Source organism: Gossypium arboreum, chromosome 12, assembly GCF_025698485.1.
Source record: "Gossypium arboreum isolate Shixiya-1 chromosome 12, ASM2569848v2, whole genome shotgun sequence".
Lineage (NCBI taxonomy): Eukaryota > Viridiplantae > Streptophyta > Magnoliopsida > Malvales > Malvaceae > Gossypium > Gossypium arboreum.
The window spans coordinates 118,520,743-118,546,058 of NC_069081.1; the positions used below are offsets into that span (position 1 = coordinate 118,520,743).

General features: G+C 34.5%; 7 protein-coding genes and 1 pseudogene across 7 annotated transcripts; 3 read left to right on the forward strand and 5 right to left on the reverse strand.

Moving 5' to 3' along the window:
* Positions 1-436: 436 nt before the first annotated feature.
* LOC108476663 (uncharacterized) lies at positions 437-3,129 on the reverse strand. The gene is made up of 5 exons (XM_017778934.2): positions 2,664-3,129; positions 2,045-2,306; positions 1,748-1,944; positions 1,333-1,520; positions 437-1,160 (listed from the first exon to the last, which is right to left on the reverse strand). The coding sequence occupies exons 1-5, from the start codon at positions 2,765-2,767 to the stop codon at positions 874-876; spliced, it is 1,038 nt and encodes a 345-aa protein (XP_017634423.1). The 5' UTR covers positions 2,768-3,129; the 3' UTR covers positions 437-873.
* Positions 3,130-4,945: 1,816 nt separating this feature from the next.
* On the reverse strand, positions 4,946-6,519 carry LOC108478777 (uncharacterized). The gene is made up of 2 exons (XM_017781238.2): positions 5,579-6,519; positions 4,946-5,507 (listed from the first exon to the last, which is right to left on the reverse strand). The coding sequence occupies exons 1-2, from the start codon at positions 6,110-6,112 to the stop codon at positions 5,232-5,234; spliced, it is 810 nt and encodes a 269-aa protein (XP_017636727.2). The 5' UTR covers positions 6,113-6,519; the 3' UTR covers positions 4,946-5,231.
* A 426-nt stretch (positions 6,520-6,945) lies between these two features.
* LOC108479645 (calcium-dependent protein kinase 26-like) lies at positions 6,946-10,603 on the reverse strand. Its single transcript, XM_017782363.2, has 5 exons — positions 10,323-10,603; positions 8,885-9,839; positions 8,493-8,789; positions 7,621-7,995; positions 6,946-7,533 (listed from the first exon to the last, which is right to left on the reverse strand). The coding sequence occupies exons 2-5, from the start codon at positions 9,471-9,473 to the stop codon at positions 7,262-7,264; spliced, it is 1,533 nt and encodes a 510-aa protein (XP_017637852.1). The 5' UTR covers positions 9,474-9,839; positions 10,323-10,603; the 3' UTR covers positions 6,946-7,261.
* Positions 10,604-12,701: 2,098 nt separating this feature from the next.
* Positions 12,702-14,816, forward strand: LOC108478308 (uncharacterized). The gene is made up of 2 exons (XM_017780754.2): positions 12,702-12,837; positions 14,014-14,816. Exon 2 carries the CDS (start codon positions 14,086-14,088, stop codon positions 14,554-14,556), a length of 471 nt encoding a protein of 156 aa, XP_017636243.1. The 5' UTR covers positions 12,702-12,837; positions 14,014-14,085; the 3' UTR covers positions 14,557-14,816.
* A 2,312-nt stretch (positions 14,817-17,128) lies between these two features.
* Positions 17,129-20,127, forward strand: LOC108479469 (zinc finger CCCH domain-containing protein 63-like). The gene is made up of 10 exons (XM_017782093.2): positions 17,129-17,289; positions 17,367-17,840; positions 17,925-18,020; positions 18,399-18,488; positions 18,613-18,714; positions 18,821-18,964; positions 19,082-19,201; positions 19,282-19,341; positions 19,590-19,687; positions 19,777-20,127. Exons 2-10 carry the CDS (start codon positions 17,385-17,387, stop codon positions 19,910-19,912), a joined length of 1,302 nt encoding a protein of 433 aa, XP_017637582.1. The 5' UTR covers positions 17,129-17,289; positions 17,367-17,384; the 3' UTR covers positions 19,913-20,127.
* LOC108479471 (sorbitol dehydrogenase-like) lies at positions 20,121-22,024 on the reverse strand (annotated as a pseudogene).
* A 191-nt stretch (positions 22,025-22,215) lies between these two features.
* Positions 22,216-23,630, forward strand: LOC128285224 (zinc finger CCCH domain-containing protein 48-like). The gene is made up of 4 exons (XM_053022627.1): positions 22,216-22,449; positions 22,532-22,591; positions 22,840-22,937; positions 23,026-23,630. The coding sequence occupies exons 1-4, from the start codon at positions 22,390-22,392 to the stop codon at positions 23,039-23,041; spliced, it is 234 nt and encodes a 77-aa protein (XP_052878587.1). The 5' UTR covers positions 22,216-22,389; the 3' UTR covers positions 23,042-23,630.
* Positions 23,368-25,214, reverse strand: LOC108479470 (sorbitol dehydrogenase-like). Its single transcript, XM_017782094.2, has 6 exons — positions 24,903-25,214; positions 24,678-24,745; positions 24,358-24,594; positions 23,978-24,268; positions 23,719-23,909; positions 23,368-23,655 (listed from the first exon to the last, which is right to left on the reverse strand). The coding sequence occupies exons 1-6, from the start codon at positions 25,006-25,008 to the stop codon at positions 23,463-23,465; spliced, it is 1,086 nt and encodes a 361-aa protein (XP_017637583.1). The 5' UTR covers positions 25,009-25,214; the 3' UTR covers positions 23,368-23,462.
* Positions 25,215-25,316: the final 102 nt, after the last annotated feature.

Sequence of the window (25,316 nt, forward strand, 5' to 3'; positions counted from 1 at the left end):
AGGAGGTTTTATATTAAAAGTTAGATTAAAATGTAAATTAATTATTTTATAAAAAATTATCTAATTTTACTATTAAAAACAAACTATTATACATTAATATAAGATACAAGTAACACGCCGAATGTTACTTTTTAATTATTTTCGGCACTTTTTAATTATTTAGTCAATCATATCGAGTTGCTGTTAAAATTTTACTTTTTCACTTTACAATTCTTCAAAAAAGATATAAAAATTAATTTACTAGTTTTTAAATAGAAAAGAAAAATCACTAAAAGTATTTTTACGAGCATGGGAAGCTTCAAGAACTTTAAGTTAAAGATAAGCTTAGCCCAAGTATTAGTAAATAATTTTAAATCAAATGGGCTTTTGGGCCAGCCTTTGAATAGGCTAAGCTTCGGCTTTTTTGTCCAAAGATGGAAGATTTGAATACAATCCCTTTTATCACTCCACCGATGATCCAGTTGACAACTTCGGTGTATGTTATTATAAGTTAATGCAACAACAGACAGCAAATTCGAATGTAAAAGATAAAAAGCTTGCTTACATATTTTTCCATCCTTCATAATCATACAGAAGACTGACTAATCAAGCAATGCAAGTAAAAACAAGCTTAGTTTAAAGATTCAACACAAAAAATTTACATTGAAATTGGATAGAAGCCTTTGTGAATATTACCGATCACCTCGGGAAAAACAAAGACCGGAGCCTAAAAAACTTGGAGACTTCGACAACGACACATACCCTTGCATTGCGAAGAAAACACCAACCATATCGGTAAACAAAATGTCAATCAGTCCGGTGATTGTTGCATCATGCACAAGTGAGTTGGATCGTTTCACCATTCTGTTAGTGCACGAGTGGAATGAAGAAATCTCACTTTATTTTCTTGAGGAGAGTTGAGGTCCTGAACTCGGCATCATCCTGGACAAAGCTCCAGCAGAAGTAAGTAAGAGGGATACTGACAGCATGCCACAGAGCGTGTGCATCTACAAACCCTTTATAAGGTGGAAAGTCGTATATTTCCAAGAACACAACAAGGCTTCCCCACACAACAAACAGCCAAACCTTCCAGCGTGATGGATGGCTAGTTATGCCGGCCCAAATTCCCCATATGAGAAGTTGAGCTACACCCATGGCCATACAAACTTTCATATTTAGACCTGCAAAACAAATCCAGCTTGTAACTAGAGTGCAACATGATAGAAAGAAAGTTCAGATGGATTAAAACTAGCAATTATAAGAGTGGTTTGGACTGAAAATATCAAACTGCACCGGCGCATTAATGAATGTCGACAATATTGTTTTACGAGGGTAACAAAGAAAAAGAAATACCATAATCAAGTTTGTAGAAGTTCAGATACAAGATGTGTGTTGTTACAAACGCAACCAATGGAGCAGCAACCATGACTCTTGAAGCTTCATCTCTCAAATTGAACACTCGTAGTATCGCTAGAATAAGACCATACCCAACTAACGCAACAGCAGACGAATAATCTAGCTTCTCTGTCAACTCAACATCTCTACAAGTAAAAGGAATCAATGATATCATGCAAAGTTATAAGAATACTCAGCTCGACATGCTTGAAACTCTTTCTTTTTCTTTTTCTTTTTTCTTTTTTTTTCCTCACCATTACTTGCCAAACACAAAAAACAAAGGCTTCTATGAGTAAGAACCTGATCAAGGCCTAACAGATTAGGTGCAATGTATAGATCCTTAAAGACTATGGGGTCAAAGTATATCGCTTACCGACTGTGAAAAATGGCACTCCAGAACCAGAAGTTCATAGCCAAGATGGCGTAGATGTGCCACAAGCAAGTATATTCATAATAAGTCTTTTTATCAGGCCTCAAAGGCAACTTATAGTTAAGAAGGATAAAAAAGGAGAGCCAACCATGAAACTGTACAGCAAGACTTAGTGCAGAGAAAGCTACAGCAACTGGTTCCTAAAAAAAAAAAAAAAAAAAACAGCAAGAACATAAAACAATCACTAACAAGAACAAGAATCTAACAAAAATGACACCAAGGTGATGATATGGTAAGAACCTGTATCCCATAAACACGTTGAAAAGGCCATTTTCCATGATATTTGATGGGTTTATTCCCCAGTTTTTCCCTCTGTTCTTCTCTAGTAATCATACAATGGTACTGACAATCAGTACGACAATCCCATTGCTTCCATTTTTGATATAGGGGTTCTTGTAAATACCATGGACCATCAATGGGTTTCCCATCGGATGAGAATTTACAGTGTTGAAAACACTTTTCCCCTACGCATCCACTCTTCTCACACTCTTCCAAACAAGCCCTAAACCCCCAAATTAATAAACAAGTTAAATTGCCGGGAAAATTAAAAAAAGATAAGGTCTTTAAATTAACCCAATAAAAGAAATATTCTAAATATACCAAATTTCAACACCATAAAAACTTTAAAAAACGGAAATTAAAATGGGTTTTCTTTTATAAGAATATATTCTTCTTTCAAGTGTTTATTACTAGTAAAATCCAACCCAATTCAGAATTGAATTTAAACAACCTAAAAATGTAGATTTTGCATCATAAAATTATCCAAATTTTCCTTCAAATCCTTTTTTTTCCTATCAAACATATAAGAATTCAATTTATATTACTGAAGCTGCGATTCAAAATCGAGTCAGAAACTTACTTGTAAATTGGATCAGCATCACCTTCGCTGGCGTTAAGTGACGATACGAGAAAGGAAAGTACAAAAATGAGCAGAATTAAACGGCAAGGAGCCATTTGATTCATAGGCCAAAAGAAAAGTAAACAGAGAAAAGAGAGAGAAAAAAAAGAATGATTCGACGTTTTTTAACTACAGAATAAGCGATTGTTGATTGAGGTTCCAGAGATGACGTGGTGGATTCCGTCCCATAGAATCGAAAAGATAATATAAATATAGAAAGAGAGAGAGAGAGTTCGTTTTGACGAACCGAGTTGAACTGGTACAACGAACTCAGTAGAGAAAGAGGTGAGTCAGAGAATCAACGAGTTATGGATTTCTTTTTCTTTGGTTATGGAGAATCGTGACCGTGAACGTGAAGGGTGGGTTTGTTTGTTTTTTTTTTTTTTTTCAGAGACCAGAATCTCGTGATGAGATGACCTCAGTAGGCTATCCGTCGCATGACACGTGGATGTAAATGATTTTTTTGGGCCAAAAATGATATACGATGTCATAGATAATGACGCTTATGCCCTTTTGACAAATCTTTAAACGGCGGCGTTTCTTTGCTGTCTTTCAAAGTAGCTGTTTGGTTACAACTTCCACGTGTGTCATAAATGAAAGTTCAAGAAAAGGGTTATTCTACCATTTGGTACCTAAATTTAGTTTTAATATTTAATTTAGTATTTGAGTTTTTTTTTTCAATTTGGTGTTGGCTTCAATATTCAAATTGATACCTGAAATTTTTTATTATCTCAATTTAGTTTCAAAGTACCTGAATTTTTTTATCCTCATTTGGTTCTTCAATGTTCAAATTGGCATTTGATTTTTTAACCCCTAAGTTTGACTTTAATGTTAAAATTGATATCTATTTTTTTTTATCTCAATTAAGTACCAATAATGTTTTTACTAGAGCACACACGTTAAACAATAGGATAAACTAAGTTTACGTTTTGGTTACTCAACTTCAAAAACTTACAAAATAATTTCTAAGCTACCTGAAAGCTTTCATTTAAGTAATTAGACTGTTAATTTTTGTTTTTTTGTTTTTAAAAATAGTTCGGCTAGCGTGCTCTAAGTGAAGATTTGTCAATCGTTATGATAAATCAATACCCATCAACTAATAAGAGAACATATATTAGATCCAAATTATTCTGATGGTTAGTGCCAAAGATCAATCAATAAAAATGTTTAGATTTTAGTTCATAGATTCACAGTGTTCAAAGCTATTTCATGAAAAAAAAATTATCTGTACAAAAGAAGGAAAATGAGAGCTTTCAATTAGTGGAATAGTGCGAACAGAGAAGGTCATACGACTCCAATTTTAACCGTCTAGTAACTTAAATGAAATAATGAACATTTTGTATCTTTTTAAAATTAAATGACCAAAAAATAAGGTTACTAATAATTTAGTGATCTTTATGTGTAATTTATCCTTAAAAAACTCACCCTATTTTCTTCAGTGCCAGCGCCGGCGCCAGTGCCTCCGCCTCTGTAACAGTGCCTCTCCTTAGCTGCAGCAAGTGAGCTCGCTCAAAAATCTCTCTCAAAACGAAAACAATGGGACATACTTTACGTAAGCTACTGCACCCATGGACGTTTTTTAACGCAGCAAAAAGCTGCAAATGGGTCCATCCATTCTCTTTTTTATTTTTCGAACAGATACTTTCTCTTTACCATCTTTGTTTTATCGGCATAAGAATACAGGGGTGGATTTTGCCATTGAATTTTTGGGTTCAATTAAAATTTTTAAATTTAAAGAGATTATTGAGAAGATTTAAAATTTTAGTAGGTCTAATTAAATTTTTAAAAATTTTGGAAGTTTAATGAGAATTTATAAAAATTTTGAGGGATCAAAATGGATAATCCCAATAACGATTCAACTTTAACAAGATGAGCATAAGATTAATTATACTCACAAAATATAATATTTAATATTTAGCTATGCTATCCAAAATTATAAAAATAGCTCCATTGATAAACCTAGTCTAATTTTTTATAAGTTTTGTGAGGATAAAGTTACAAATGTTATGCTTTTGCAAAAAGAAACAAATATTTCCACTCACTTGGATAATGTTATAAACTCTTCACCCAAAAAATGTATATATTTTAGTTTAGTCCTTTAAAACAATAAATTTGCAAGTTTATGTAAAATTACACTTTGCCCCTTAAATATAAAAAATTCTACTTAGTCCCTTAAAAAATGAAATTATACCATACTATGGAATTATACCATTCTGCATTTTAGCTCCCTAAATATGAAAAACTTATATTTAATCCCTTCAAAATCATAAAATTATAAATTAATACATGATAAAATTACATTTGAATCTCTTAAAAAATTTATAATTCAATTCCACCCTAAATGTATCAATAACTATGCATAAGCAATAGGTTACATAAACATGCATGGTGCTGGTACATATATGTATATGATATACATGTGTCATGTATGGATGTATCTAAAGCTTAACCAAGTATGACTAAGAATTGCTATGCCAGGGCCCTGTATGAAACTCCATTAACATTCAGCAACTACAAACATATGGTTTTTCAAGAAGATTTGGACAAGGTGATAACAGCATTCAACTTGGCAAGGCATTCAGTAGGTAAACTAAGGAAAGTATTCATGAAGATATCATCAATAGGTTCAACAAATGCTACCCCAACCAATTTGCAATTCCCCTCTTCATCTAATCTCTCACCTCTTCCACTTCTCATCTTCCCTTTCGATTCATCGGACGTTAAAACCGTCTTCACCACCAACGGCGGCGCTTCGTAAATACTCCCGACCGAAAAGCAAAACTTGGCTAAGAATTCCAAGTCAACCTACAAAAGGCAAAAGCTTCAAATTAACCTCCAATGGAATTTTATGGCCTTCAACAACAAGCATAGCTAACCTTGCCGGATTCTTGATCGATATTCCCTTGAAACAATTGAGGAACAATGTGGATTTTCAAAAAAGGTGGCAATGGCAATCCAAGGAACTTAGTTGTTGAGCTTGTCAATGGTGGAATATACAGTGTTTTAACGTCGAAACTAACCGAAAGTTCATCGCTATCAGCAACCCTAGAACCGGTTCCGGTCCCTGTACCACCTTGTGCGTTGTATTCAAAATCTGGGTATCTAGAAATCCCAAGCTTACAAGCTCCTAATGTCTTGAAGCTAACACTGTAGACATCATTGGTCTTTGACAGTGGCAACTTGGTGGAAACAGGTTCACCTTTGTTTGGTGCATAAGAAGAGAAAGCAATAGCTTTAGTTCTAAAACATGGTGGTGTTGTTCTTACAGGGATTTGGTATAAGATCGGTGGTTCTAAGGAGATAAATTTGCATCCCATTTTGTGCTGGGAATGGAAAAGCTTGGTCAAGTTTTTGAGTTCTAGAAAGTGAAAACGATGAGCTGAGCATATCAAAAATTTTGAGGCTGGCATTTGTTGGTGTATTGGGACCTCATGTTTGTTGCATTACAGAAAAATCATTGTGTACGGTGATACTGGCTCTGAATTGAAACGTTTACCAATGGGAACATGAAGAATTAAGTTTGGGCCAATTACGTGTAGAATTTGACTCATCCAAAATGTCGAAAAAGGAGATAAAAAATTTATTTTATAATTGTAATAACATATAATTTCAAAAAAAATTTAAGGGACGAAAGTAACGAGGAGTTTAAGGGATCAAGGCCATTGCCTGCCCCTCTTTGCCTACGTCCCTGATTATTGTCCTTTTTCTTATTCGGAAATACGTATATATGTTAAAACTTTCCACCATAACTGCAGCTAGTGGGTGTTGGCCCGCTCTCTTCGGCTAGCCCTTTTCTCACAGTCGTCCTTTCAGACATTTTTTTCTCTACTACCCAACTTTTCGTTTTTCTTTTTATCTTTGTGAGTTCCTTGTCTCTAAAGGCCAACAGGGAGTCGGATGGTGCAGGTTGGTCTGTTAGCGTTCGGGACGAGGCTGAGCTTGGCCTCCTTTGGAGGTCTCACTAGAGTCTCTGTTTTTTTATTTCTTTGGGTTTTAACGGAAAAATAAGTAACCACCACCAGTCTAACGGCAGCCTATAGCATCCTCTTCATCCTCACCCACCGGTTGTGGGTCGAGAATTGACTTTGATAGGCAATACTGAACCAACCATGCTAGTTCCTGTTCCATCTGTTGGAGGCTTTCACTTGTCTTGTACCGGGATTAAACCTGATCTGCTTGTAATTTCTTTCTTATGAAATGAAATTAATGTTCAAAAATAATTAAAGATTTAACAAATGGGAACTAGAAAACATAACAGGCATAATATTACAGTTACTGTTTACTTATACAGTGCCAAAATCTGAAACATGGAAAAAACTTTATACACGAATCAAAATCCCAGCAACCACAACTTGTTACTCTGTTCCTACCTATTGGATCTAACCCGTTAATAAAACTAGAAGCAGCAATCCAACTGACACCAAAGCTGGTGCTACGCACCGGGACGTGGAAATACAGACTTGAAACACCACATGATACAAGAACTAGCTTACATGGAAAATGCAGTTTATGCGAATGTTAACCTCCATTGGGACTATCTTGACTCATACTGACACAGCTCAACACACGAGAGATGACCTAAGGGATGTGGCAGTTGGGAGATTTGTGCATGATGCCCATCGGATAACTGATTCAGACACGATAAAATCAAGTTGTTCTCGCTCACCGTGACCGATGGTGCGGTTTCTCTTGCTGTGGAAGGCCAATAACTTGGAACCGTTCATTCCTCCTGTCCTTCCAAATTCGGCTGTCTTGGTCTCCTTTTCTCTTGCCTCAGGTCCACAGGAAAGTGAAGAATCCGGTAGCACAAGCAGTTTATCCAACCCTGTATCTGTAAGGCGGTGCAAGACATAAATTCAGATACTGCATGAATGAGAACGAATCTTAAAGATTTGTTAAGATGATTAATGCAAATTACCTCCAGCAAATAGCTCAACCCGGGCAATGTTCTCTTGTTCTGCAATGGAGCTAGGACTGAAGAATGCAAAGCTTGGCATTGATGGAACAGCAGAAGAAAATTCTAAGGTTTCAGAATTACCACCGTGGAAAGAAAATCCACCCAATGCAAAGCAAGTTGTAGATGGCTCTACCACGGAAGAAGAAAACGAGGTTCTGCATGTTAACGAGGGTGATTGAACGTCATAAATGATTGGAGATCCAGCACCAAAGCTGATATCCTGATCCCTGGACAACGAAAATGAGCCACTATGAAACTCCAACTCTCCATGACTTTGGTATACAAACTCACTTGATTCTTCATGGCAAGATTCATCGTACTTCATCCATAAATGATCTGAAAAAATAATGATTTGACTTTAAGCTTTACGAGAATTATTTCAATTTAGGAAAGCCAGTAACTAAGAATTACCAGGTTTGGCCCAGTTACTCATGTCCCCAGTTTTAGGGAGTCGATCCCACAGGACCCTGTTTGAGGGGTTTCCCTTATAATCAGAGCATAATAATAATAAAGAAGCTATTGAAATCCCAAAACCTATGGCTATGGTAAGAACGCAATCCCAACACGAATCGCATTGAGAAACTATAAAAGTCCATTAATGCATCAGCCAGTAAGGGACATATTCGAACAGACTTTGGGACATGCTCATGATAGTTGGTATTATAAAGCGAGTTAATTACAGTTATTGTCAGCTTACACAGGGAGAGAATTAGCAAATTACGAGATAGGTCTTTCCTTGTAACTACTTCAATTCACTTTAATAGCGACAAAAGATAATGATTTTATGCTTCAATAAATTTAAAACAAATGTTTTTGCGGAGGTTCCAACGTACCTAAAACCTGCAGTGCAGTGAACCTTTGAGAGGGATCCGTATTGAGCATTCCCCTGACTAAATTCTTTGCAGAATCAGAAATCCGATCCCAAGGATCTGACGGGAATTGCAAATCAGCTGCCCTCACAGCATCAAATATCCTTGACTTAGTCTTACCCCAAAATGGTGGTGTCCCGCTAAGAAGTATGTATAGAATCACCCCAGCACTCCAAATATCAGCAGCCTGATTATATCCCCCAACCAAAACTTCGGGCGCTATGTAAAACGGACTGCCAACCGTCCCATGTAAACACTTCCCTGTTGGTAACAAATACCAAACTAGTTAAAAACATAAGAATCTCAAAATTTTTGAGGAAGCAAACAAGCACTGTGACAAAAATGTATAACTCTACCAGGCTCGATATATGTTGCAAGACCAAAATCTGCTAGTTTAATTGGCGATGATGAGGCTTTTGTAGCTAAGAGGATATTCTCTGGCTTTAAATCTCGATGTACAATCCCAATTTCATGACAATATAGAACCACTTGCATTAAATGCCTAAAGAGAACTCTAGCATCTGCCTCATAAAAACGACCATACTTCTCTAACCGGTGGAAAAGCTCCCCTCCTGCACAAAGCTCCATAACCAAATGAACATAGTCTTCATCTTCATAAACAGCCTTGAGATCTACAACATTTGGATGCCCAGATAACCTAGTCATTATTTCGATTTCGAGCTTGACACTCCGTGCATCATCAGAGGTTACCAATCTATCTTTAGATATCGATTTGCATGCCAACACTTCTCTCGTCAACTTATCCGAGCACAACCTAATAACACCAAATTGACCCCAACCCAATTGCTCTCCAAGAATGTATCGATCTTTCAAATTTGCATTTTGGCCAGTCTCCAATATCGTTTCACTCAAGCTTACAACTTTGTAGCAATTACATGGCTGCTTTGATGTTTCATTGAAGCTGCTGCTCTTGGCAACAGCCATAACACTTTGAAAAATGTTCAAGTCCAACCGATCAAAAATGGTTTAAGGTTTTTGCCTTTTGGCAGGTTGTAACAACTTAGAAATCTCCCCAAAAAAACCAACTTTGTCAAATTTTAATGTCAAAGTTTTGATTTATATCTCTCTCCGTTCACATAGCTCTTACCAAATCCAAATTTGAGATCCAGACCCTTCAAACATAAGACTTTCATGGGTAGTTGTTGAACTTTGACAGCAACACTCGCCTCAAAGATCACGATATCCGAAATCATGACAAGATGATACTAAGGTGTGAACAGTAACCCCAAAACATCATAATCTTAAATGCACGTCAAAGGATTCATCTTAGTCCTCTTAGATTGCCTGGATCTGTAAAATAATTAGCAATTATCAGATATTAATGAAGCAAATCATTCTTTGTGAACTATATTGGAAACAATAATACCATGAGAGCCCAATTATAGAAAAACCCTACATTATTTTATTAGCTGAACAAACTTTAATCCAAGCTCAAAAAAGGAAAAACAAAAACGATTCACATTCTAAACATCAAATAAGGAAAGAAACAAACTTTATCATATACCCAAAAACCTCAACAAAACAAAACGATCACCCATTGAAAACCCTAATCAAATAATCACCTCAAAAAAGCATCAATAACGCATCATCTAAAAAACACAGAAAAATCACAAAAAAAAAAACAAAAAGCATAGCTCAACAAAACCCATAAAAATCTACCTCAAAACATGCCATCACCAGATCCAAAATCACACCTTTCCACACACACAAAAAGGAATCCAGTTTTCAAATTCAACCATTAAACCCCAAAATCATATACAAAGAGAAACAAACCTGGGTAGAGAGCACCACAAAAGAAGAAGTCCGTTGGAGCAGTGATAGAAAGCTCTCCCCCAAAACAGACCTCTGTCTTTATCTCTGCGGGCTCTTCTTCTTTTTGGTCTATCTTTTTGTAAGTTTTTTTTTTTTTTTGCAGAAATTTATATATATATATATATATTAAATGAAGAGGCTTTGGCTTTGAGTTTTGAGAATGTAGCTGTTGTGTTTACTTTTTTTTTTTTTCTTAATTTGTCCTTTGTTTGGGGGTTCTGTTTTTTGAAATGGAAAGAAGAGTATCTCCTCGGACTCCACGTTTTAGTTTAAATTCAGTTTAATTATAAATTTTTTGGGTAAATTCCGCCCAATGTCACTAAATTATTTATAAATTTATTTTTTGGTCACTCAACTTCAAAAGGTTACAAAATGATTATTGATCTATTAGAAAGTTTTCATTTAAGTCACTCTGCTATTAAAATCACTACTTTATAATCTTTTCTATTCACAAACACCTGCACCAAAATAAAAGTTTTCCTTTCACTTCTCTTTTACAGTTCAATTTTTTTATGAAACAAATTTGAATGTCACAAATCTAGGATTAAAATCCAAACAACTTTTTCTTCAATCTCTGATACTAACCATCAGATCGACTTAGATCTAAGGTATATTTTTCTACTCATTGATGGATATTGATCCACCATACTAATTATTGCTTAGAGCTAGCTAGTCGAACTATTTTTAGAAAAAAATTAATAGTCTAGGGACTTAAATAAATTTTTTAAAATAATTTAGTGATTTAAGTTAAAACTTTTAAATAATTTAGTAATCATTTTATAATTTTTTAAAATTAAGTAACTAAAACATAAATTTATTAATAATTTAATGATCATAATGTAATTTACTTTTTTCTTTTACTAATCATGTCCATGTCTCGCTTAGCGGCGCGGGATATAATAAACTAATAGACCAGGTCATCAAGTTCGGATCGGACCCTATTATAACACGGGTTTTGAGAAAAATAACGATTTCGGGTCGGTGAAATAATTTCGGGTTTTAACTGCTTATGTTACTCATTGGCTATTCACGTTCTTTCTTTAATAAAAAATTATTGGCTTACACCTTACAAAAAGAAAGTATTGCATCTTTTTATAAATTCGAGATTAAAGTTATGGATAAATTTTGGTTTTAAATAATGGATAAGGTTTGTTTGAAATTTTTTAAATCTCTAATGGATTTTAATTGAGTTAAGTTCAATATATCAACAAGTTTGAGTTTAAAATTGATTCAAAATTTGAAGTTTAATGTTTGATTCGAGTTTAATTGAACAATTTTTAAAGTTTGAATTTAGTTCGAGATATATTTGAACTAATTGAATTTATTTAAAGTTTTTTATCGGCTTTCGTACTCAACCTCGATTAAATTCATATGTATTTGAGCTTAAGTTTATCTCGAAAATTAAATTTAGGTTAATAATATATATTAAGAGCCTAATGTAGTTTAACATATTTAAAATAAATACTAAAAATAAAAAAACTTGATAAAGCTCACAAGTTGTTAGACTCGGATTTGTCTCAACCGATAGCTTGAAATTAAGCTCATCTCGACGATCACTTGATTGAATTTGAATTTTTCGAGTTGAACTCTAGTAACTTGCGAACATAGATATCTTATTTACACACTTACTTAGTTGACAAGTTTTTTAATAAATTTTTGGTTAAAATATGCTACTAGTCTTTGCACTTTTTTGTAATTTTGTAATTTAATTATTTTCAAAAATCTAGTCCTAATTTTCATATTTCAAAATCAAGTCCGATTGTCAATACCATTATAATTTTTGGTTAAATTTATTTTCACGATGTTTTGAAATAAAAAAATATTCACTTAATAGTCATGTAATTAAAAATTATGTTATGATGAACCTAAATTTAACAATAAAGAATTTTAATGGTGGTAACAATCAGACTTATACTTTTAAATAAAAAAGTAGAGTGATTAAATTCATTAAAATAAAAATACACAAATTAAGTTTTAAATTTATGAAAATACAAATACTTATAACTTATTTTAACCTTTTTATATTTAGTACACCAAATAATATATCTAAGTCCGATCCATAATATTATCTTTAAATTGTTCATCCATATTTATAAATGTTTAAATAAAATCAATTTAAATCCAAACTATTTGTTAAAAAATTACTTTTTAAAATTTAATATTTTAACAAATCTAACTAAAATATCAATTCCATCTTACAAATTTAATAAAACCCGATCCTCAGAACGCAAATCACAAAAATTTTATTTTTCAAAAAATCCAAAACTTTTAAATTTTTATATTTAAAAGAAATCCAAAAAATAAATTCAAAATTACAGGACTGGTATCGAAATTATCCAATCTCGTCTAATTACCACCTCTCTCTCCAATAGTTTAGCTATTTCCTCAAACAAGGAAAAAACATTCCCAAAAAGAAAAAAACCCGCCGCAAATTGCAGCAATGGAGCTTCTAAATCGTCTGGGTTTCGATTCATAGGTAAACTCTCTTTAACCATGGCTTAATTAATCATACGAAGACCTTGAAACTTTGAGATTTCTCTCTCACAATCTAAGTTAGCGGCATACGATTAGCAACTTTGTGGAAATGGGGATTTTGTTTTTGTTTTTCTTCCTTTAATTGCTGATTATTTATGGGTTTCCAGAATAGATTTAAAATTAGCTCAAGTTGAATATTGCAAGGTTTAGTCGAAGTTTAGTATTGAAACTGCAATTATTGACTTCATTCGCTGATTCGATTAGAAAAAGCAATTTAAGTATTTGAATTTTACTTCTCAAAAGAAAAAAAAAAGTGATTTTAATGTTAATGGAGTGTTTTACATAGTAAATAGTTAATAAAAATAAGCATAAAATCTGTTTTTTATTTATTTACAGTTTGGTAAGGTTTAGATGTGATTTGGGGAATGGGTTTTGTCATTGAAATTGAATCGTTTTTGTTTACTGTTTGTTGGAGAAGAAATTAACTGAACCATTATGCCAATATAGACAGAGTATTTTTGTAGTTAGATGAGTTTCTATTCACTTATGAGTTGAAAAGTAAAAAGAGTTGGCTGGATCATGTGATCATATAGGTGAAGGATGATAGTTTTTTTTATTTATTATTTTGTTGGCCTAGAGGTTAAATTGGATGCTCCTAGTGACCTGAAAGGATTTCATAGATGCCTTGTGAAATAGTAAAAGTACCGTGGAGGCCTCTGCACTAGAAGTTAGATTGTATTTTTCCCCCCTACTAAAAAAAGGTAAATTAGTCATTGTATATTAGATCAAAGAGTAAATTGGTCATTTCAATTAAAAATTTATCTATTTGTACGGTTAAAACGAAAAACCGGGCAGTGACACGTGGCGTGCCATTTGTATCTCATGCTGACTTATAAGGACCAATTTTTAACAGTAAAAATGAATAAATTTTTTAACAAAATGACCATTTTATTCTTTGATCTAATTTATAAGTCTAATTTGCCCATTTTTTGAGTAGAGATGGCAAAATGCAATCCGACTTTTAATACAGGGTTTCTGTAGTACTTTTACCTTTCCAAAACACAATTTGTATTTGAAATGCCATGGATTGTTTCAGCACATTTGTTGGATGCTTGCAGATCACACTCTTCATGGCTGCTTTTGTAACTTTGCTTGCTTTTGTATTTTGTGTCCATAGGTTCGCCTTCGACCTTGTCATCTACCTATTTTCCAAGAGAGGCATTCTAGCTGACCCTTTTCGAATAGTTTGATGAATAAACCACAAACAGCACTTATGAGTTTCATTTCTGTAAGCTTCAAATTCGGTTTGAGTCCTCAAACTAGACTTCCATGTAGAAAGTCTTTTATTTCACGATCATCACCCGGGTTTCTTAACATCCGAGCCGTGCAAGAGAATGGGGGTCCTCGAAGATTGGTTGACATCATAAGGCTTGTACCAGATATTTCTAGGAACTACTTTCGAAGTCCTTCTCGAAGGGCACTTTTTGGTGGAATCTCCTTGTTGGGAGGTTTTTATGTTGCACAAACAATCTCTTTGTCCTTTGGAGCTTTAGGAGTAAACGATGTGATCGCAGCGGTAATATGCGTGCTACTGACGGAGTATGTAACAAGGTTTTATTACAGCCGTCCAAAGGTAACATTCCCCATTGCTCTTCTCAACAATTTCAAGATGGGTTTCACCTATGGACTTTTCATTGATGCTTTTAAGCTTGCCAGTTGATTATACCCTGTTTATTTTGACAAATTTCGAGTTTATAAACTTTGCAAATTTCCCATTTTTACTATATTCATTTTGGTCTATTCTTTCCTCACATGTTGGTGAATCTAACTCGCACACCAAATGTTTTGATGTATTATATTACCTTAATTGTCTTGTTGTGAAGCTAGTAACTTTTGATATCAGACATAGTTCTCTCTTAGTAACTATTGTAATGAATCGGATGTGGGTTTTTCCCCGTTCCGGGGACTTACACGGAGAAACTGCAGTTGCTTACTTTGGGTTTGGCATAATTCCACATCCTACTTTTCTTGGAACTGTTAAAGATGAAGCTTATAATTATATAAAGATATGTGCCATAGAGGCAAAAACTGCTTAATAGTTAGTTCCATGGAATATGGTTGGTTTCGTTAATGGTTTTGGCATAAATAACCCAAGTAAGTTTCCATGATTTATTTAAATTTTAAGCACTGTTATGTGCCAATGAATATTATAAGAGTGGTTTTTGATAATTCATGTATGCCAGTTCCCAAAATTTTGTTTCTTTGATCTTCATTAGTAATTTATGACATTTTTTCGAGTTGGGGCATATTATTATTTTTAATAGGTGATTAATGACATTTTTTTTAGCATCATGCACATGTCATACATCATGATCCATGATCCATAAATTATACTCAAGGTCATTAAACTATTAATAATTTATATTTTGGTCAATTAACTTCAAACAATTATGAAATAGTTATTGAATTATTAAAAGTTTTCATTTAAGTCATTGAGCTATTAAAATCGTTGCTATATGGGCTTCTTTATTCGCACCATCTGTACCAATTGAAGGCACTTCTTCCTCTTCTCTTGTACAATCTAGGTTTTTTTCATGAAACAGTTTTGTACGTTACGAATTTGCAGATCAACATTTGAACAACTTTCTTCTTCGATTTTCGACACCATGTTCTTCTATTTGTTAATAGGTGTTGATTCACTATACTAATTGTCGAATCATTGCTTGAAGCTTTCTAGCTAAATTAAAAAAAAAAAGAAAAAAACTTGACGGTCTAGTGACTTAAATAAAAACTTTTAAATAGTTGAGTTATCATTTTGTAATTAAAATTTAAACTCGCTAATAGTTTAATGATGTGTGTAATTTACACTATATATTAAACTATATATGAAAATCAAAAAGCTTTGGTTATGATAAACTTAAAAGTTTATAAAATTCTAACGATTTAAGTTGAAAATTTATTATAAATAAGTTTTATTAATCTTACATAACATTTTCATAATATTATAATTTACTTTATATAAAGAAGATTTTTTTAATATTTTTAATTAAATTGATGCTTGGTATTTTAAACTTTTAATTTTTCCATTCAAATAAAAATTATTTGATTTTTAATATAATATTTAAAATTATTCATTACTCTTTTCATTTCTTAAATTAAGGAATAAGGAATAAATATGTTTTAATACACACGAGCTTACGTCATTCTATAATGACAACAATATTTATATTAACTAAATTAAAATTCAATCGACAACTTTTAATAAATATAATTTACATTTTTCCCACCACAAAAGTGGGTATCAATCTAATATAAATAGATAGCAACTTTCATTCATTAATTCAAATGAATTATCAAATATATAACTAATTATATGATTAAGTCAAGAAATAAATAAATAAAAATTAAGTCAAACCTATATATTAAAATATATAATTTTATTTTCAGCCAATACATTTATTCTTGTTTTTATTTTTTAGTCAATACATCTATAGTGTTTAAATCCTAATCATGAATTAGAAATATATTAATAAGTAATATAGATATTGGAAGCGTCTAAATAAAGAATGTGATAAGCATGGAATAAATATGAACCAAAAAAGAGAGATAAGTATGGAATTAATAATGGGTTGTATGCTTTATTTGCCTTGCAATTTTAGAAAATAAAAATAATAATAGAATGGGTGATAATTTGATTTTTTTCATTCCCGTAATTATGTAAAATTTAGGAATTATTTTACCCATCCACTTAAAAATAGATAAATTAGTTTTTTCTGTTAAAATTTTTATTAATTTATAGTGTTAAAAATTAGAATAGTTAACAAAATAACTAGATAAGTGTCATGTGTACTCATTCGATTTATATGAATTTGCTTTTAATAGTAGAAAGCAGTGAAATTTTTAATATAATGATTAATTTATTATTTAGTTTAATTATAAGGATTAATTTATCTATTTTTAATTGAGAGAAAAATATAATTTAACTTTCGATACAAGAATCTCAGTAATAATTTTACCTTTACTTTTAATATATAATTATATTTTATAAATAACAATAAAGTATATACTAGATGAGATTCTATTCAACATATAAAGAAATTTTTTGAATCAATAATTATACGTAAAAGTAAATGTAATAAAAAAAAAGTACGTATCAATATGTATTAAAATGTAATCTTTGTTTCCATAGATAAATCACGTAAAATTCCTCCTCCCCCAAAAAAAAAATTTAATTTTATGAAAAATAAAAATACGAAAGCATAAAATTAATTTTATTTATAATTAAGTTTTTACTTTGCATAAATTTCTTAATAACCTATTGATAATTAATTAGAACGGTAAATGAAATCTGCTGCCGTACGGACCCGAAGGCAGCAGCCATATCCTAAAGCATATTCTCTTCGTTTCACCTTCTAAATCGGTGCATCGTCCGCCGTGATCGGACTCCGTTCAGGTTAGGATTCCGGCTACCTCTTTCTCGATCATATTCTCAAACTCAGCTAAAACTGAAGCTTCTTCCTTTCAATCCAGTGTTATTTACTGGCGACAATGGATTTAGATGGCGGCGCCGGCAATAATAAGCGTGTCTTCAACCGGCATGGAACAGACTCTTCTAAAAACCAGAAAGTTTGTTTCCATTGGCGGGCCGGTAAGTGTACCCGTTTTCCTTGCTCTTTCTTGCACAGCGAACCGTCTCATCCTTCGGGCTCCGCCGCCGCCGCCTCCTCCTCCTCCACCGCTAACGGATCGGGTGCTCCCAAACGCTTCGCTGATGATTCCAGATTCTCGGGTTCGGTTCAACGACGAGGCCCGAACTTCAAAAATAATCATAATAATAGTTGGGGGAGAATGGGAGCTAATAATAAGGTGGTTAGAAAAACAGAGGAAGTATGTAATTATTGGGTGCAAGGGAACTGTACTTTCGGAGACAAGTGTAGGTTTTTACATTCATGGAGTTTAGGTGAAGGTTTTAGCATGTTGAATCACCTTGATGGGCACCAGAAAGTAAGTTTTTTTCCCCCTTCTTTGGTGTTAATTCTTGGAAGTATCATAGCGTGATGATGATGATGGGTTTTATTTTGTGAACAGCTTCTCAGTGGAATTGTGTTGCCAGCAGGTATGGATAAGCTTTTTACAGGGAGTAAAGATGAGACGTTGAGGGCTTGGGATGCCAACTCTGGTCAGGTTGTGATATACTTTGTTTCTTTATTCTATTTTGGCGTTTTAATTTAGATTTTAGTATATTGGGAATAAAAAGAAAAGAAATTTATTTATGTTTTATAACTTAGATCAATCTTTAAAATGTTTGGAAATAGTCAATGTTAATACTGTGTGATCGAGTTATTAGATAACTTAAAGCCTGCTATCTTATGTTTCTATGGAATCACTAAATTTCTGAACACCAAAGGATCATGCTGATTGCCTTACTTGGACTTATTTTTACATGTAATTTGATTGTACTGTACTTGTAAACTTCCAAAAAATTATGACTTCAAAGTAAATGAAGAGTCACTTACAGATGAAAATTACTTTTGAGTATTGATCATACACTTTTTTCTGTAGTGTACGGGTGTGATTAATCTTGGTGGTGAAGTGGGTTGCATGATCAGTGAAGGCCTTTGGTTGTTTGTTGGCATACCAAACGCTGTCAAGGTATAAGGTTCAGGAACATCTCTACCAGTTGTTTCTTCTTTGTCACATTGTTAACTGGTTTGTACTTAGAAGAACAATGTTTTTCCCCATTGCTGGTCTCAACTCAACGATGATCATATTGCAGGCATGGAACACACAAACTAACCAAGAGTTCAGTCTTAGTGGACCTGCTGGGCAAGTTTATGCTATGATTGTCGGGAATGGTTTGCTCTTCGCTGGTTCACAGGTGATAATTAGAATAGTAGTTTTGGTCTCGTTTTGTTTATTTCATTTGGAATTTCTTGTTGTTCAATGTGTAGGGTCAGTCACCTTCAATCATCGGTTTTCTGCAGGAAGGTATATTGGCTTGGAAATTTAATGCCGTCACCAATAGCTTTGAACCGGCAGCATCACTCAAAGGTCATACCCTTCCTGTTGTATCATTAATGGTTGGAGCTAACAGACTATATTCAGGTTCCATGGACCATTCTATAAAGGTACAATTGTTTTAGTTAAAATATTTGATATTTCTGATCAATATTGTAGTTTTAATGGTATGAATTGCTAATGGGTTATCATTTTTACCGACATGATTATCATTATTCTTCTTTCAGGTCTGGAGTTTGGAAACTTTGCAATGTCTACAGACTCTAACAGAGCATACTAATGTTGTTATGTCCTTGCTTTGCTGGGATCAGTTTCTTCTATCTTGTTCATTGGACCAAACAATAAAAGTTAGTGTTTCTTTTTTATTTTGTTATTTTTTCCCTTCCTAAAGCTACATTATTTAGATATACTTGTTTATTCTTTGCAGGTATGGGTGGCTTCTGAGAATGGAAACCTGGAAGTAACATACACTCACAACGAAGAACATGTATGTTGTATTAATATATCATGCATGCCGTATTTTGATTTAATGCCATTTAGTTCTAAGAACAAAAGGGTTTTGAGAGAGAGATCTTCATGCTCTGCATTTGAGTTTTCGAAGTTACCCTCATGGGGCAAGGTTTTTGGCAGAACGGCATGTAAAAGAGGATACCAGTTCCTTGAGTATTTTGATTCTATTTCCTAGAGTCTTGTTGAATGTTCAACACTTGAACCGTTTTTGGCTGTTGTTTCCAGGGCCTGCTTAATCTTCGTGGGATGCACGACTTAGAATCCAAGCCGGTCTTGTTGTGTGCATGCAATGACAATTATGTCCGGCTTTATGATCTGCCGTCGTACGTTCTTAATGCACATATTGTTTTGCATCTCTTTTGTCAATTCATACTGCTTATGAAAATACCCTTTTTTTCCTTTATGATTGAAGGTTCTCCGAGAGGGGTAAAATTTTTGCTAAGCAGGAGATTCGAGCCATCGAAGTAGGGCCTAGTGGCCTCTTTTTCACTGGCGACGGAACTGGTTTTAAAGTGTGGAAATGGGCGGAGCCAGTTGCTACAACTTGATTGCCTTGCACCATTTCATAACACATTCATCCTCCTGCAATTTTTTGGTGTTAATTATTTTATATTTTTTCATCCTTTCAGGTAAGTCTTTCATGGTGAAAACAATTTTGGGTTCCACCTTTTATAGCATAATAGAACATTTAAGAGTAATTGTATGAACTAGTTGCCCTAATTTCACCAAATGCTTGAATAAGAATACGCATCAAAGTTCAAAACCATCGACTTTATTACATATACAGTCAGAGTTTATAACAAGAGTCCATCATATAGATAGTTTCCACTATGTTTTTATCTTGTTGAAAGTCACAGGTTGAACATGACCTTAATGGCATCACCACCGCGAGCACTAGTTTCAAAAGCTTCTTCAACCTCTTTCTGGGAAAACCCGAACCTGTGAGTTATCAATGGCTTCACATCGATCTTACCACTTCTTAGAAGCTCAATGCACAAAGGCCAAGTGTTCTTATACCGGAATATCCCGATAATATCAACCTCCCTGCAATCAATCCTGGTTAATTTTCAGGCAACAGTCAAGTAAATGAATCATTGAAATAAGTACCTAGCAGCAGCTGGTGTAAGTGGGACGGTCATCGTTATGGCCTAATCCAACAAGGCAAACCCTGCCACCGGCTCGAGTGGCACTCAAAGCAGTCAACATTGTTTTGTTAAAGCCTGCACAGTCAAAGGTTACATGCACTCCTACTGCTCCCATCATTTCACATATTCTTTCAACTTCTTGGGGTATGTCCTGAAACCATTTTAAAAGTCAGACAATGATTTAATTACATATATCTCATAAATTGATGATATGGACCTGCATATTAGTTGAGACTTTAACAACTCCATCAGCACCGAGGTTATTAGCAACAGATAGTCGATAGTCATCGACATCTACAACGACAACTCTAGGTGCCCCGAAAGCATGAGCTGCCAGAAGTGTAACAAGACCTATTGGCCCTGCTCCCATGACCAACACATTGGTTTCTGGACCGATATTAGCTCGGCGACAAGCGTGGACCGCTACACTCAGGGGCTCACACATAGCTCCTTCTTCCAAGCTTAGATTGTCTGGCAGCTTGAAACACAGGTCTGCAGGATGCACTACCTACATTGAAAATAATAATCTTGTACACTATTAGTCATATGGATAAACAGAGTAGAACCAAGGCTGAAATTGCAGCTTTATAGGTTCACCTGACGGGCAAGGGAACCATGAACCGGTGGAAGGGCGAAAAACTTCATATCAGGGCATATATTGTATCGACCTTCCTTGCAAAGATCACATCGCCAGCAACTGATCCCTGGTTCCAATGCCACTCGGTCACCAGGCACCAAATTCTTGACTTCACTTCCAATCTCCTCTATGATCCCAGCACACTCATGCCCTATCACCATTGGTTCATTCACCACAAAATCTGCAAGCCTCAGTGTCTCCACACACACACGGGGTTAAACAAGGTCATATATATTTATATACATATGGTTACAAGGATACATGTAGAAAATACCTTGAGAAAGTGAACATCACTTCCACAGATGCCAACAGCTTTCATTCTAACTCTTACATCATGGGGTCCTTAATTTTATTCACCCACAACAAAAACAGAAGTGATCAATCAATATATAAGAAACAAAAAAAACTAATGTTTATCTGAAACCATAATGATAATTCATAAACTCCATAACTGGAACAAGCTAGAAAAACTCGAAAAGAAAAACGAAGGGTTATACCAAGAGGAGGGAGCTTGAAAGGTTGAATTTTGAGGGTGTTAAGACCCACAAGCCAAGCAGCCATGTTTTCTTCACCTTCTTGATGAGATTTCCCTCCTTTACCCATTCTTTTGCTTTTCCTTGTGATGGACACTCAAAAACTGATGTCTGTTTAGCAAATAATAGATTTTTATGCTTGGATTATATGGAGCAACCAAGGATAATATCTAATCTTGCAATATGGACCAGGAATTATTAATCACTTGATTTTTTTCTATAGGTAATTTGTCTCCAGCTGATCCCTTCTTTTGTAGCTTTTGAAAATGGATAAACATAAAATTAGTGATAAGCTGAGTATGAGGTGTGGCAAAACTGGGTGACATCCGCTTCACATGCACACCATTTTTTTTTATAGGAGATATCTAAAGTAAAATACCATTTAGGAATTAAATTATATTTTATCCTTTTAAAATTATTAATTTAATCTCTTTAATTAAAATCATAATATTTTCAAAATATAATTTATTTATTTTTAAATAAAAAATTAATCCAACACCTAATATATCATGATATGGACCATTCTATAAGGGTACAGTTGTTTTAGTTAAAATATTTGAACATTCCTGATCAATATTGTAGTTTTAATAGTATGACTTGCTAATGGATTATCTTTTTTTCCGACATGATTATCATTATTCTTCTTTCAGGTCTGGAGTTTGGAAACTTTGCAACGCCTACAGACTCTAACAGAGCATACTAATGTTGTTATGTCCTTGCTTTGCTGGGATCAGTTTCTTTTATCTTGTTCATTGGACCAAACAATAAAAGTTGGTGCTTCTTTTTTATTTTGTTATTTTTTCCCTTCCATTAAAGCTAGATTGTTTGGATTTACTTGTTTATTCTTTGCAGGTATGGGTGGCTACTGAGAATGGAAACCTGGGAGTAACATACACTCACAACGAAGAATATGTATGTTGTATTAATATATCATGCATGCCGTATTTTGATTTAATGCCAACTAGTTCTAAGAACAAAAGGGTTTCGAGAGAGAGATCTTCATGCTCTGCATTTGAGTTTTCGAAGTTACCCTCATGGGGCAAGGTTTTTGGCAGAACGGCATGTAAAAGAGGATACCGGTTCCTTGAGCATTTTGATTCTATTTCCTAGAGTCTTGTTAAATGTTCAACACTTGAACCGTTTTTGGCTGCTGTTTCCAGGGCATGCTTAATCTTCGTGGGATGCACGACTTAGAATCCAAGCCGGTCTTCTTGTGTGCATGCAACGACAATTATGTCCGGCTTTATGAGCTGCCGTCGTACGTTCTTAATGCACATATTGTTTTGCATCTCTTTTGTCAATTCATACTGCTCATGAAAATACCCTTTTTTCCTTTATGATTGAAGGTTCTCCGAGGGGTAAAATTTTTGCTAAGCAGGAGATTCGAGCCATCGAAGTAGGGCCTAGTGGCCTCTTTTTCACCGGCGACGGATCTGGTTTTAAAGTGTGGAAATGGGCAGAGCCAGTTGCTTCAACTTGATTGCCTTGCACCATTTCATAACACATTCATTCTCCTGTAATTTTTTGGTGGTAATTATTTTATATTTTTTCATCCTTTCAGGTAAGTCTTTCACAGTGAAAACAATTTTGGGTTCCACCTTTTATAGCATAATAGATCATTTAAGAGTAATTGTATGAACTAGTTACCCTAATTTCACCAAATGCTTCAATAAGAATACGCATCAAAGTTCAAAACCATCAACTTTATTACATATACAGTCAGAGTTTATAACAAGAGTCCAGCATATAGATAGTTTCCACTATGTTTTTATCTTGTTGAAAGTCACAGGTTGAACATGACCTTAATGGCATCGCCACCGCGAGCACTAGTTTCAAAAGCTTCTTCAACCTCTTTCTGGGAAAACCCGAACCTGTGAGTTATCAATGGCTTCACATCAATCTTACCACTTCTTAGAAGCTCAATGCACAAAGGCCAAGTGTTCTTATACCGGAATATCCCAATAATATCAACCTCCCTGCAATCAATCCTGGTTAATTTTCTGGCAACAGTCAAGTAAATGAATCATTGAAATAAGTACCTAGCAGCAGCTGGTGTAAGTGGGACGGTCATCTCGTTATGGCCTAATCCAACAAGGCAAACCTTGCCACCGGCTCGAGTGGCACTCAAAGCAGTCGACATTGTTTTGTTAAAGCCTGCACAGTCAAAGGTTACATGCACTCCTACTGCTCCCATCATTTCACATATTCTTTCAACTTCTTGGGGTATGTCCTGAAACCATTTTAAAAGTCAGACAATGATTTAATTATATATCTCTCATAAAACTTGATGATATGGACCTGCATATTTGTTGAGACTTTAACAACTCCATCGGCACCGAGGTTATTAGCAACAGATAGTCGATAGTCGTCCACGTCTACAACGACAATTCTAGGTGCCCCGAAAGCACGAGCTGCCACAAGTGTAACGAGACCTATTGGTCCTGCTCCCATGACCAACACATTGGTTTCTGGACTGATATTAGCTCGGCGACAAGCGTGAACCGCTACACTTAAGGGCTCACACATAGCTCCTTCTTCCAAGCTTAGATTGTCTGGCAGCTTGAAACACAGGTCTGCAGGATGCACTACCTACATTGAAAATAATAATCTTGTACACTATTAGTCATATGGATAAACAGAGCAGAACCAAGGCTGAAATTGCAGCTTTATAGGTTCACCTGACGGGCAAGAGAACCGTGAACCGGTGGAGTGGCGAAAAACTTCATATCAGGGCATATATTGTATCGACCTTCCTTGCAAAGATCACATCGCCAGCAACCAATCCCTGGTTCCAATGCCACTCGGTCACCAGGCACTAAATTCTTGACTTCACTTCCAATCTCCTCTATGATCCCAGCACACTCATGCCCTATCACCATTGGTTCTTTCACCACAAAATCTGCAAGCCTCAGTGTCTACACACACACACACATACACGGGGTTAAACAAGGTCATATATTTATATACATATGGTTACAAGGATACAAGTAGAACATACCTTGAGAAAGTGAACATCACTTCCACAGATGCCAACAGCTTTCATCCTAACTCTTACATCATGGGGTCCTTAATTATATTCACCCACAACAAAAACAGAAGTGATCAATCAATATATAAGAAACAAAAAAAAACAAAAGGTTTATCTGAAACCATAATGATAATTCATAAACTCCATAAATGGAACAAACTAGAAGAACCCAAAATGAAAAACGAAGGGTTATACCTAGAGGAGGGAGCTTGAAAGGTTGAATTTTGAGGGTGTTAAGACCCACAAGCCAAGCAGCCATGTTTTCTTCACCTTCTTGATGAGATTTCCCTCCTTTACCCATTCTTTTGCTTTTCCTTGTGATGGACACTCACAAACTGATGTCTGTTTAGCAAATAATAGATTTTTATGCTTGAATTATATGGAGCAACCAAGAATAATATCTAATCTTGTAATATGGACCAGGAATTATTAATCACTTGATTTTTTCTATAGGTAATTTGTCTTCAGCTGATCCCTTCTTTTGTAGCTTTGGAAAATGGATAAATATAGATTGAAACTTGCTGATAAGCTGAGTATGACGTGTGGTAAAATTGGTGACATCCGCTTCGCATGCACACCATTTTTTTTATAGGAGATATTTGAAGTAAA